At 36.7% G+C, this 13,707-nt stretch overlaps 1 protein-coding gene across 8 annotated transcripts in view; it reads right to left on the reverse strand.

The window, feature by feature from the left end:
• ZFAND4 (zinc finger AN1-type containing 4) overlaps positions 1-13,707 on the reverse strand; it is a 51,935-nt gene that overhangs the window by 2,871 nt on the left and 35,357 nt on the right. Inside the window, exon 9 of one of the 8 annotated variants that reach the window (XM_031956716.1) lies at positions 4,919-5,058. The exons of 6 other annotated variants lie outside the window; for them this stretch is intronic. Coding sequence is in view for 1 of the 2 variants with exons in the window: in XM_031956714.1 (XP_031812574.1) it covers positions 5,015-5,058 (44 nt within the window). In the remaining variant the exon portion in view is untranslated. Of the gene's footprint in view, positions 1-4,918; positions 5,059-13,707 lie in introns of those variants that run through there. One more of the 8 variants, XM_031956714.1, reaches the window with a different exon arrangement.

The following is a 13,707-nucleotide window of genomic DNA, read 5'->3' on the forward strand; positions in this document are numbered from 1 at the left end:
GAGAAAGTTTGGAAAGAGAAGTGACCAGACTTAGCCACTGATTAGTTATGGGGGGATGGGAGAAGAAAAAGTCAAAGATGATGAAACCTCGTGAGCTAACTTGGGAGGGGCTGAGAGGTCTCAGAGATGGCCAACAGGCATTTGGAAAGGTGGGGCCCGGGTAAAGTCCGGATGAGGGAGGTGTTGATTCCATAAACGGAAATTGAGTTTAGAAGCATATATGAGAACCCAAAGGGGAAGGTGTAGGAAAAGACATAGGGGCTAGGACAGTATTGGGGGCTCCTGGCAACTTAAGTAACTAGAATTGGATGCAACAGAGAAGGAATGGTTAACCCCTGTGTGAGGGGTCCCCGAGAGCGGCATCTCAGGAGCCAAGAAAGAAGAGATAGCAACCAGGAAGAGGGATTGGTCAGTGGTGGCCAACAGGGGAGAATGAAGCCTGAGAAAAAGACCTGTGGATTGAAATAATTTTATATTTCAATGTAGACTGAAAAATCACTGCATATACTAAAAATCTTGTATAAAGCAAAATATTAAAGAAACCAACTATGTCTTAAAAGAAAATGATACTGACTACTGATAATTTCTGTGCTTCCTCCCACCAATGTTTTAGAAACACCCATCTCTGGGGGTCCTTGGATTTGATGGCAAAGCCTAACAAGAGAGATCTCCCCTGGATGACCAAAGACCTCTTTACAGAACTGCCTCCCCATCCTCACTGCATGACTTCCTCTGGACAAGCTGGCAAGTCCCTTAACCTTCCTTGACTTCAGATGCGTATCTGAAAGATGGAGGGATCTTCTTTGCTTTTCTCATATAATTACTAGGAAGACTCAGAGTATATAGGAAAGATCATAAAATGATAAAGAATCATCATACAAGTATAAAAGAGTCACCACCATTCTGGCTCCGCATTTTATAAACTGTATTTGTACAAAATACCAAATGACATCTTTCCAGAAAGGAAGGCTTATTCATCCAAAGCAGCTGAACAGGGTTCACTTCAGCATTATAAAGTCTTTTGAATTGCATCTTATTTAGTGCTTCCCAAAACTTTTATTTCCATAAATCAAAAAAGTGATTTTGGCCTAGCATGGAGCATTCTAGGAGTAAGGATGAGATTGAGATAGTAGTGCTTCCCCACTTAGTCATCCATGCATCATTCCTTTACTTAACAAATATTTACTGAGTGCCTATTTTCTGGCAAACTCTTCTCTAGCATATTTACCAGGCCTTCCACATCTTGGTCAAGGTGCAGATCACCATAATATATCCTGAACCTCTTCAGGCAGGTGACTATCCCAAAATACCAAAGAATTTCAGTGCAAGGGCTGGGAAAATGTAGCAAAACAAGTATATCTTGAATATTTATTATGAGCTCAGAGCTATGCTGAACACCCTAGATGAAAAAATACTAGTACTAGGGTCCTGGCAATTGAGATGAGGGGACAAAGAATGCATCAGATCCTAAACTGAAGTAGATAAAAAAGAAATATATATTTTCAAAATTCCTTTTTAGAATATTAATTATATGTGAGTCTTTTAAAATAAAATCGAAACTTATCTATTCATCAATGCTGATTTAACAAAATCTATACTTGAGAAAACTAGGTTAGTTGATTATTCTGGAGTTTTGATATGTACTCAAAAGCTTTATTTTTTTTCAAATATTCTTTAACTTGGTCCTCTTTCCAAATTAGTCCATATTAACATTTTACCATTCCATCTTGCTTTTACAATTCTACACTTAATTTATAATACTTAAAATCTCCTATTTAACCACCAATTACAGTTAAAGTCAGTGACAAACCTATCCTCAACTTTGAATAAAAATCCCCCCCTGCTCCTTCCCCAACATTATTTACCCTTGAGGGCTGCTGAAGTTGGCAAGATCTATGCCAAAAGCTTAGAAGTACAGTAAGTGGCACAAATGACCTGGTTTTTCAGTGAAAAGCAGAATACCTGTCACTGAAATTTAATTTACTTGCAGTCTTCTAAAGAGTCACAAGATGGAGCTTATTTCTAATTAACAAAGATGTTAATATGGTCAGGCTATGTTGAATTAGGTAGATGTTCAGGTTGGAAGAGTCTTAAGGAAGATCATTACATCTAGTCTTACTTCAGTCTCATGAGCTAAAAAGGACCTTAAAGACTAGTTAGTGTCATCTCCACCTGAGACACAAATCTTTTCTACAATTTCTCTTTCAAGATTGAGCAAATATCTCATCAATCTTAAAAAAATATATATATTCTGTAGTTTAAATAATACACTAGACTAGTCCACAAATAGAATCAAGTGAAGTAACTTTAAGTACCAGGAAGGAAGTGAAAAAAAAAAAAGTTAAATTTTGCTTTCTCAAGGAAAAGTATACTATTTTTACAGAGAAATAGATTTGATTAGTTGGTTCTGAATTCATTGAAGGTAGAAAAAGATGAATGAAGCAGGTAGAAAAAGATGAAGCAGGTGGAGAAATTTTCATTTGTTTAGTAATGCATTCATTTTTTAGGTGAGCCATGTGATACCGGTAAATATATTCAAGGTTTCTTTTATGGGAGCCTGCATACACAACACCAATACATCCTCAGAAAGAGGCAGAAGGTGATGAGTTCTCCCTTATCTGAGGTCTTTACATAAAGGTTACATGACTGACCGTGTGTCCAGTTATGAGACAGAAATAATTCTTTTTTAGGTATAGAAATTGGTTAATTTGGACCAGATAGCTTCCCAAATCTGTTCTAATTCTGAGATTCTTTTCCTCTTATAATTTAAGTCAGAGTCCTGATTTATACCTGCATGGTAGAAATTATAAACTTGCTTAAATTACTCCAGTTTCAGCATTACTGGAAAGTTATTTAGGAGGTAGACACAAGTTCTTGAAAAAAAACAATTTTTATTAGTTACTACCGAGACTCTTTAAGTGTATCTAAATTTAAAATGCTAAAGCTATTCTGAAAACACACATGAACTAGGAAATTGGATTTGTTTACAAAAAACCTTTTGTCATTTCAATCAGCCCCAGAATGGCATTTAGAGGCATCTCTAGATCTTTTTGCAAAGGTTCACTCACTGCTCCAATTTAGGCAGCTTACAGGGCTGCCCCTAGTCAGCCATGATCCTAACACAGGGTGGAGAAAACAATGGATTGTAGTAGTCAACCACTATGTTCTTGAGTCTACCTTTTTCACCAAGTAGAAGCTTCACTGTCTGTCAAGGTTAGCTCAATCTTCCTCTTCGCCTTTTCCCAATGTCTCTAATTGGCTCTGCTGTGCTGCTCTCATATCTTAGACCGTCACTAGAGAAATGTTTTACTTTGAAAATCACAGGATTCAGAAGTGCAGAAAGGCAAGCTGTTCCTACACCTCCAAGCTCACAGAACTGCTGTCTCATCTTTTCATTCCTAGCTCTCTTTTCTGCTTTAGAGATATCTCACCACTCAGCCATAATCTTTATCACTTCTGAGCAGCATTATGGGCCTAGAAAGAGGGCACTGGAATTGGAGACCTAGGTTCACATCTTGCCTTTACCTACTAGCTGTGTGTCACTGAGGCAAGCCCTACAAAGTCTTTAGATCTCAGTTTTCTTGGAGGTAGCTGGACTAAATGATGTCCAATGTTCCTTCCAGTGGTAAAACTATGATCCCATAAATCAGGGTCAGAATTGCTATTAAGGATATTCACCACTCCCATCCTTCTTTTGTGATTTCCCTAATTCCCAACAGCTCCTGTTGCCTCTAGACTTTTAAAAGTCCTTTCCAATCTTATATCATTCTTCTTTCTCACAGATGATCTTCCATCTCCTAGCTTGGACCTCTGTGCTCCCCATCCCCTCCTTCACCTTGATTCTGCAGGATCCCTTGCTGACTTCCAAATTCTGCTTAAGTTGAAGCTTCTACAATCAGGCCGCCTTGCCCAATCTCAACAAAGATACAATACCATGCAATACCATTCTATAGACTAATTAAAGTACATACAGGTTGTCTCCCTTGACAAGAGTTTCAGGTTCAAAGACCATCTGAGTTTCACAAGGACACATCTGAATGTCCTCGTTCTACTCTCCCATGCCTACCAGGTTCTGATAAACAATTAAGTACTTATTAATTGCTCACTGATTGGTTTTCTGAGCTTTTCATTAATTTTTTTTGAATTTAATTACTTCTCAGCTCTCTGTAAAAACTGGTATTCAAGAGCTACTGATGATCAGAGTATGCTGGATGGAAACTTTTAGGATGTTAGATTTTCTCATCTGAATTCAGAGGGGGCTCAAGAATGCTTCTTTGTTGCCAAAGAAGTTTGGGGGGTGTTTTCACTTTAGCTATTTCCAGATTCCAGATTCTTCAAAAATCTGAGGGTTCAGGAAGGCTGCTATCTAGAGTCAAGGCTTTAATATAATATAGCAAATCAAAATTCTTTGTAGAAAATGAACATTCAATAATACCAAATTATCTTGCCCTTAAACACCTCTATTTTCCTGAAATCAGTGAGACAAGATTCTCTGAAGTTATGTAACTTTATGAGAAAATCTGATTCAATCTACAGAAATCAAGTTTACACATTACAGTTCAGGGTACTCTCTATTGTTTTACATGTTCACATATTCATGTAAAGTGGTTCTGGTCTAGATATATAAATTCACTGGTTTAGGGAAATCCCAATGTGGAAACTCCCCCTACTAAACAAGATCATCATCTTCTCTACAGATGATGATCTTAAGAGAGCTGCCTGGGGCACTGAGAGGTAGACTGTCTGGTTCTAGGCCTTGAGTTCAAATGTGTCACAGGCAGGATCTGGAACCAGGTCTCCCTGACCAAAGACCATTCTCCTATTGCTTTCTTGATAAATATACACTATCATATGTGGTATAGAAAATGGGGTGCACTTATGTAAGGAAAGGAAAAAGTAAGTATCTATAACAACTTACATATGAATCCTTGATAGCTACGGATTTTTAGGACTTAGAATCAATCGATTTATATTTTTCCAGATGGACATTTCCATTTTGGGGACAAAGGCATGATCATTGTTTTTTTCTTTTGACTCCTTGCTCTCTTAGCACAGCACCTGGCACAGAGAGGGAAGGAGAGAAGGAAGAAGGGGGAAAAGGGAGGGTGGGAAAAGGGAGGGAGGAGGAGGGAAGCAGAGGAAGGGAAGCACAGAGGGAAGAAAGAAAGGAGGGAAGAAAGAAGGAAAGGAAGCATTTATTAAGTGTGTACTATGTGCCAGGCACTGTGCTAAGCACTTAAAAATATTTTATCATTTGATCCTCACAACCATCCTAGCAGATAAGCACTATTCTTATCCCCATTTGACTGTTGTGAAAACTGAGTTAGAGAGAGATTAAGTGATTTGTTCAGGATCACAGCTGTAAGTCAGAGGCTGGTTTTGAACTCAGATGCTTTCTGACTTGAGACAAAGACTGGTGTCAAACTCAAATAGAAATGGGGATGGGGATGGAAAGGAGAATAAACCTAGATCTGAATCCCCATGGGCCCCATACTGACTTAGAAAATCTCATGTTAATATTACTTTTGTTCTATTTTTCTGTATTTTGCTAATATTTCCCAAACAGACATTTATCTGGCTCAGATACATGCAGCCCTATCCATGTTTGACATGCCTGCTTTAGGAGGTTACCTTTTCATCAGAAGAAAAGTGTTAGAAATGGAAAGAATTCTAACTGGCTCTTTTATCAACTAGCTACAAATCTAGCTAATTTTGGGATTAGACTAGATGATAATTAAGGTTTTAGGCTAAGATTCTAGAATTTTGTGAGTTATATTCTAAGTTTTAAGGCACAGACTAAGAAAAAGCAAGAATTATTTCAATTAACTAATAAAAAGGGTAAATAAAACTCAACTTTAAAAAACATAGAACTGCCAACTATGCAAGGTGTTTGTTACAAAAGTCTTTGTTCAGTTTTAAACTATAATAATTTTGGAAATATAAATATTACAAACTTACAAAAATATTAAGAAGAGTTAAAATTTTAAAATAATGTCTTATTTTAAATTTCAACATAACTACTATCTTGTGGTTTTATAGATTGGTCCAGATTTTCAAACTTGTAACAACTTTCAGCAGCTGCTTCTCAGTGATTGAGATCTCAGTTTTAAAAAGATCATTCAAAAAATATTTTGATGTGTATGTGGCAATTTGGATGTGACCCCACAAAAACAAGTCTAATGGAACTAGATGAGGTGCCCAAGCACAACTCCTAATGAGAACATGTCATCCAGAAACCACTGATTGTGCATTGTATAATGAATAGGGGGCTCTATCCAACTTGTTAAAAAATTCACCAATTTAAGTAAGTACAGAAGAACCTGAGGTTTCCAATGACTGTTGGGTATGCATGTAGCACTCACACTTCTGAAATTATTAAAGCTTAAAATTACACCACGACTCTTGGCACACCCAGGATTTGGTAGCAAGGCATAAAACCACAAAATGCATCTGGAATGGGGACCTTCAGACTTGGAAGTGACTTTACAAATAAACTAAGCCCCAGAAGGTGAAGTGACTTGACCAGATCACAGATTTGGTAATTCCGAAGGCAGGATTCCTGGTCCAGTTTGGATACCCTAATATGGTGCTCTTTTCACTAGACCAAAATCAAAGAACTCTATGTCAAAGAATAGGTTTCAGGAGAAGAACTTTGCTATGATAAAAGAATGCAAGAAGGTGACACAAAGGTAAAAAGCAAAGTGAGACACAAGGATGAGGAAGTGGGCAAAGGGAGGACTAAATGAATGTGGAAGCTCAGCTTAAGATCTGGCCAAATTCTAAGGCTGGAGCAGTGAGTTTTTAGGTTATGGCGGAAGCCAGATGGGATTGCTCCCCCTCTCCTTTGAAGCACCTGCCCTACAAACTAGAGCCTTAGATTTGCAGAGGAGCATAGGGAGGGAGGTCAAGTGACCTCGCCTGGCATCCATCCTGTGTTTCAGAGACAGGACTTGGCCCAGACCTTCTCAGTTCCCAGGTCTGCTTGTTATTTCCCATGCTACCCCTTAACAGATGTAAACAAGGTTACTAATACGGAAAACAAATGAACATAGTCTAGTTTCTGGTGTTTAAAGTTAGAATTTGTAGGCTTTTAAGCAGATTAACAAAAATTACTACTGTGTCTGACCCAAAAGACAAAGAAATATCCAAAACAGAAATATCATTAACCATGGGAAAAATATAACCCACAAAAGGTTTGAGAAGTATGACCATTCTAACACTAAAAATGAATGGCCTAAAGCCCTTCTAAAAATTGTAAAATGAATTTTTAAAATCCAATATAACAATATACTGTTTACAAGAAAAGGCAAAGTCTGTGTGAGAAAAGGCAAAGATATGAAAAAGGGGTGAAGTCAAGATCTGTCAGGGAAATGCAAGTGCAAGGACCAAGCTTCAAAGACTTCTTCATGAGGTAATATTTAAACCAAGAAAAGCACTAAGGGTAAAAAAGGAAAAAAGATATCAAAGTACCAATTCTTCCTTTCCTTCCCCTTTCTAATCTTTACCACCAGGAGAATCAGAATCTTTTGTAAACAACAAGTTTTTGTTACATAGATAACTTTAAATACAGAAAAAAAATGGTATATAAAATTTATTTCATGAGGCAATAGTGTTCATCTTAAAACTTGATAAAAACTACACTGAAAAGATTATAAATTAATTTCACTCATAAAAAATGTTAAATGTAGTTTTTTCATGAAGAATATAAGAAATAAATTAAAAGTATTACTCATCACAACCAAGGATGGCTTTCCCCCCAGGAATAACAGATGGCATTGAGTAAGAGGATATGATTAATATAATGTAGGAAAAAAAGAAAGAAAAAAAATCACCTTACATTATAAGCTGCAGAAAAAAGTACTTAACAAAGTTGAAAATTCATCAATGATTAAATCCCTAAACATAGTAAGATCATCTTCTAACATGACAAAAGTCTTTACTTGAAACTCAGAACAAACATTATTCTCAATTGGGGAACACCTTCCTATCATTTCTCTTAAAAACAGAATGAAGCAAAAACAGCCTGCTGATATTTCCATTCAACACATTACTAGAAATATCGCCAACTGAAATAATGTATGAAAAAGAAATAAGAGACTACATAATTATGTACTTATGAAATCAACAAAACATCTATTACAAATATGCACACAAAATTCCATCATATTCTTGTATACCAGTAAAAAATAATGGAAAAATAATGAAATCCATTAAAAATAATAACCAATAAAACATGTTTCAGGAGCAGAAAATTTCGCTGATATTCAATACAAAGTCAACTTAATATGCCACAAAGGAGAACACAGTCTACTAAATAATTTCTGAAGCAAAGGAAAATTTTATGTAATTCAAGAAACATGTAATTATTATTTTGTTTAAGGCATTATGATAAATGCTGGGAATAAGAATACAAAAAAATTATTGTCCTACTTCTTCCAGAACTTAACACAGCAAATGGCCCTCAAATGATGAAACTGAATCCCAAAACATCGTACTAGTTCTATGCCAAAGAAATCAAATAAAGAAGAAAAAGACCTACATATACAAAAATATTTATGGCAGTTCTTTTCATAATAGCTAACTGGAAACTAAAGGAGTGTCCTCCTACTGGAAATTGGCTAAACAAATTTTAGTATGTGAATGTAAGGTGGTAAGAAATTGTGAAATTGACAAGCTTTTGGAAAAAACTGGGAAAACATCTATGAATTGATTTGCAATGAGCAGAACTGGGGGGGAAATCACAGCATTACAAAGAAAAAACAGCTTTGAAAGATTTTAGAACTTTGAGCACAATGATAAATCATGAAGCCAGAATACTGTAAATGAAGCATGACACTCACCTGCTGCCAGGAGGTATGATAAAATTAGAATGAGGGAGAGAAAGACAGAAAGACAGAGATGAAGGGAGAGAGAGACAAAGAGAGGGAGGAAGGAAAGGAGGGAGAGAGAGACAAAGAGAGAGAGAGAGAGAGAGAGAGAGAGAGAGAGAGAGAGAGAGAGAGAGAGAGAGAGAGAGAGAGAGAGAAAGAGATGCATTTTCAAGCATGACCAAAATGAGAATTAATATTTGTGATTAATGTTTTCTTTGAGTATGCACATACATATATGTGTGTGATGTGTGTTTTCTTAACTAGAGGGGCAAGAACATAATATTATACAACATGTAAAAATAAATTAATAAAGGAAATATGTTTAAAATGATTATACATGTATAACATATGTCAGATTACTTGCTGTCTTGGGGAGGAGAGAGGTAAGGAAGAAAAAAAAATTGGACCTCAAAATCTTACAAAAATGAATGTTGAAAACTATTTTTCCATGTTAACTGGAAAAATAAAATACTATTGAATTTAGGGAAAAAAAACTTATGGAAATAAAAAACAAATTTCTTTTTAAGAAAGAAAAATCTTTGTTCATAATCAATATGTGTTTAACATGTTGCATATATTGACACACAGAATTATGCTAAGTGCTGGGGATACAAATAAAAAGCAGAAACAGTCACTACCCTTTCCCCAGGATTGAACTGAGACCTGCTCTCTATGTACCAGGGCAAAAGAAGTCCCAGATCTAGTACAGAGGGGCCTGCGCTGTGCAGGGAGCAGGAATAAGAGCAATCAGCAATCACAGTTGGGTCACAGATCCAGTGCAGATCGAAAAGTTACCTGCTCCCAAGGATTTAGGTCAGTTGCTGGGACTTAAGCCTGGAGTGGTAGTACAGGGCAAAGAATGGTCAGGATCTAAGAGTAGATACTAGACAAAGAGCAGGAATAGAATGGAGCTGCTAGATCTGTGGGATTCTAAACCTTAAGAGTGAAGCAGGGTTTCAGCCATAATCCCCAATCCAGTGAGAAGCCTGCAAGCAAATGACCAGACAAGAAAGTAATGGGCAGAATATGCTGAGAATGACTGGGTCCATAGTAGTCTACTGCTGCTCCAGCCAGACAAACCATCAAGTGTTACCCAGAGCCAACCCTATTCAGGAGCTTGCAGAGCTCAGCTTAGGAAGACAGTGATCAGACTTTGTCCTTTATCAGATGGCTATGGATGCACTGAAAGCTTGCTTGAGAACACAGTTCAATATTCAGGGAAAACAGCAATAGGACTCAAAGGAATATAAGGCAGGATGGACAAGCACAATCCAACCACTCTTTCCACAAAGGCTTGAACATGGCCTTAACACAAAGCCAAAGGCCAGAGATTATTGTGGGAAGAAGGCATAAAGAAAGAATTCCTCCATAAAGAGCCACAACGGTGACAGGAATGATTCTAAAATATCAACAAGTAAAGTCTCAAAGTAAAACACAGATTAGGCATAAGTTCAACCAAGATTCCTGGCATTAAAAAAACAACAACAACAAGAGTTTAAAAATGATTTTGAAAATGAAACGAGAAAAGAATTGGAAAATAAATGAGATCAATGAAGGAAAGATAAAAAATAAGATTAATAACTCTAGGACACAGCATGAAATGTTAAAGTCAGAGAGCCAAAAAAACAAAAGAAAATGTTAATTATCATATTAAAGCAACTGAATTATCATATTAAATTATCATATTAAAAGCAACTGAATTTAAGAAATTTTAAGAATTTTAGAAAAATTTAAGAAATTTAAGAAAAGAATTTAAGAATCATGGGACTCATGAGCAAAAAAAGAGCTCCATAGCTGTCTTGATAATTTAAATAAACATTCATTTCTCAATTAAGTCAATAAGCATTTATTAAATGCAAGCTAAAGACAGCCCCTCCTTCTCAAAGAGCTCACAGTCTAATGGAGGAAAAACATATAAACAACTACATACAAATTAATACATAATATAAATTGGAGATAATTAAGAGAAAGAAGGCACTGGCATTATGGAGGGATGAGAAAGGCTTCCAATAGAGAAGCCATAGGTGAAGATGAGGAAGGAGAGAATTCTGGGCATGGAAGACATTTAGTCAAGTGAAAATTCATGGAATTCATGATGGGAGAACCAAGGAGTATGAGTCACTGGGCAGAACAAAGTGTAAAAAAGACTATAAAGGCAGGAGCAGGCCAGTTTATGGAAGATTCCTAACGCCAAACAGGATTTAATAGTTTGATCCTGGAAGTGACAGGAAGGCACTGGAATTTATTGAACAGGGAAGTGACAGGTACAGGCTACTGCAGTAGACCAGGCATGAGGCAAGAAGGGCCGATCCAGACTGGTGGCAGAGGAAAGGAAAAAGCAATTTGAAATCATAAAATCAATAAGACTTACTAACCAATTGATATGAGGATGAAAAATGATGATATTTAGGCCAAAGGATGACTAGGGAGGATGGGAATAGAGCCACAAGCAAAGGGGGACAAAGAACAGGGGCAGGGGCTCAGGACTGCAGGAATGGGAGGGGGCGACCAGGAACAAGTCTGTTACTCATTGACAAAGGAGTTCAGGTGGGTTATTAAGGTTCGAAGGGGTTTGGCCTTAGCCTAGAGTCCTCCCAGGCCGTCAGGCAGGTTAATTCAGGGGATTCTCTCCTCTCCCTGCAAGTCGATCAGGCTAACCTGGGCCAGGAGACCAACAAAAGGAGCAGGACAATGTCTCTCTGTCCATATATGCAGGGAGCATGACAGAATGGTGTCATTCTCTACCCCCAGCAAGGGAACTTCGCAAGCATCCAGGTGCAAGGTACCAGGATTCCCCTCTCCTCCCACCAAACAACAACAAAATCTAGTCCCAGTTCTCAAAGAATTTAGATGCTACTGTATTAAGAGCGTGGTAATGAGAGAGAAGCAGTAATGATTCAGGTGGAGCTCGAGAAGTGAGGGCAAAGTTGGGAATAACTACTTTTGGAACAATGACAAGGAGATTGGGACTACAAATTTAGATCTGAAAGGATCTCAGAGGCCATTTAATCCAATCTCCTCATTTTATAAATGAAGAAATTTAGGCTTAGGAAAGTTAAGGAACATATCCAGGTCACAAAATTGATATCAGAGGCTGGGTATGACCCAAATTCTTTGATTTCAGAGCTGGAGGGTGGAGGAGGAGGAGTAAGAGAGGAGGTCAGGAGAGAATAAGAACTGGTAATAAATGATAAAGCTTTATAATTCCACTTATAATAAACTAATTCCCTAACTTTAAATGTTTCTAAAATAAACAATACAAATATATTACCTTAAATAATAAATTACTTTGATGGAAACAAGCATTTATCAAATATCTTTTAAAAGAAAATAAAACAGTTTCGTTTAATCCATCTTTATATAAAAACCTTAGCATAATCTGAATTAGATACTAATAGGATGATTTTGATAAAGACAACAATATTGAACAACATATAACTATTCTAACTTATCTACTTTACATTTAGAAAGTGTTATTTTAATACTGGTGGGAGATATGTAAAACATCTAAAATACTAAAAATCTTACTTACAAATGCTACGTGTATAAACTAAGGCCTAGTTATCTTCAGTTATGAATGAAAGAACTGTTCATATTCATGCCTTTCTCAAAAACCTTAACTAGTTCTTTGTTGCTTAAAATGTTTGAACTCCTTTGTGGGGGCCTTCCACTCACCTTTTAGTCTTATTTTAAATGTTCTTCTCTTTATATATGATATATCCTTCAAAGGAAATTTTTGTTTTCTAAACATACACCTGCGTTTTTCTGTCTATTCTTTAGGTTTAAAATGTCTTCCCCTTCCCTCTCACCCATGTTGATTTCTATTTTTAAAAATACCTCAAATGTCACCTTCTTCCATGAAGTTTTTCTTGAAAATCTGTTGCTAACAACCCTCCTTTTTTATGTTGTACTCTGCTTCAAACTAAATAAGGTCAGGAAATTTCTGTGACTCTTAAGTTGTGTATACTGATGTCTTAACCCTTCACCAGATTGTAAGCTCTGAAGGAAAAGACTGTGACTTAACTCTGTAATTGCCCCAAATATAGATCCAGTGTTATAAATAAAGGAAACTCTTAAGAAAATTTCTTGAATTATTCTTCATTGGGGTATAAAACAATTGTCCTAAAGTTTCTCGATCTATTTTACCAGTTAAGTAATCAATCTTAAAATAGTAGACATTTCAGCAGTTAATAAAGACACATTTAATACCTGAGTCTTTGTAGCTACTTAGTTTCTATTCCATGTAACTTTGTATTTTTTTCTGACCCCAAAAGGTTAGGTTATTTATGAAAGTGCTTCATGACTCTTAAGTTTCTAAAATAGATTCTTCTTTAACTTGCAACACTGACATGTAACAAAAAAGATGATCACAACAACAGTAACTCAGTGTGGCCTATCACAGTCACTCGCTCCCTCTGTGACCACTTAGCAGTACTCCCTAAAGTCCCCAAGTAGGCAGGAAGCATCTTCTAAATATTACTATTGCCACAATCCCCACCACATCAGCACCTCCACTCTGCTGTGGAATTTGCTGTTACTGCATTGTCCTTAACAACTTAAACAACTTCCTGTTATACTTCTGTGTCGGACTAGGGAGATTGTGTGATATTGTGTGTGTGTTTGTGTGTGTGTGTGTGTGTGCATGTGTGCGCATGTACGTGTACATTTTTTGAAGAGAAGGGGATAGGTCTCCTGTATTCTATGGCATCCTAATTTGCTAGACTTGAGTTTAGGAACACTCATAATATTCCTTTCAATTATCTTTTAAAATAGATTAAAAACACCTTGAAGACAGGGACTTGTTTATTTTGCATTGTGCATATACTCCCCCCTACCC

This window comes from Sarcophilus harrisii, chromosome 2 (assembly GCF_902635505.1).
Source record: "Sarcophilus harrisii chromosome 2, mSarHar1.11, whole genome shotgun sequence".
Lineage (NCBI taxonomy): Eukaryota > Metazoa > Chordata > Mammalia > Dasyuromorphia > Dasyuridae > Sarcophilus > Sarcophilus harrisii.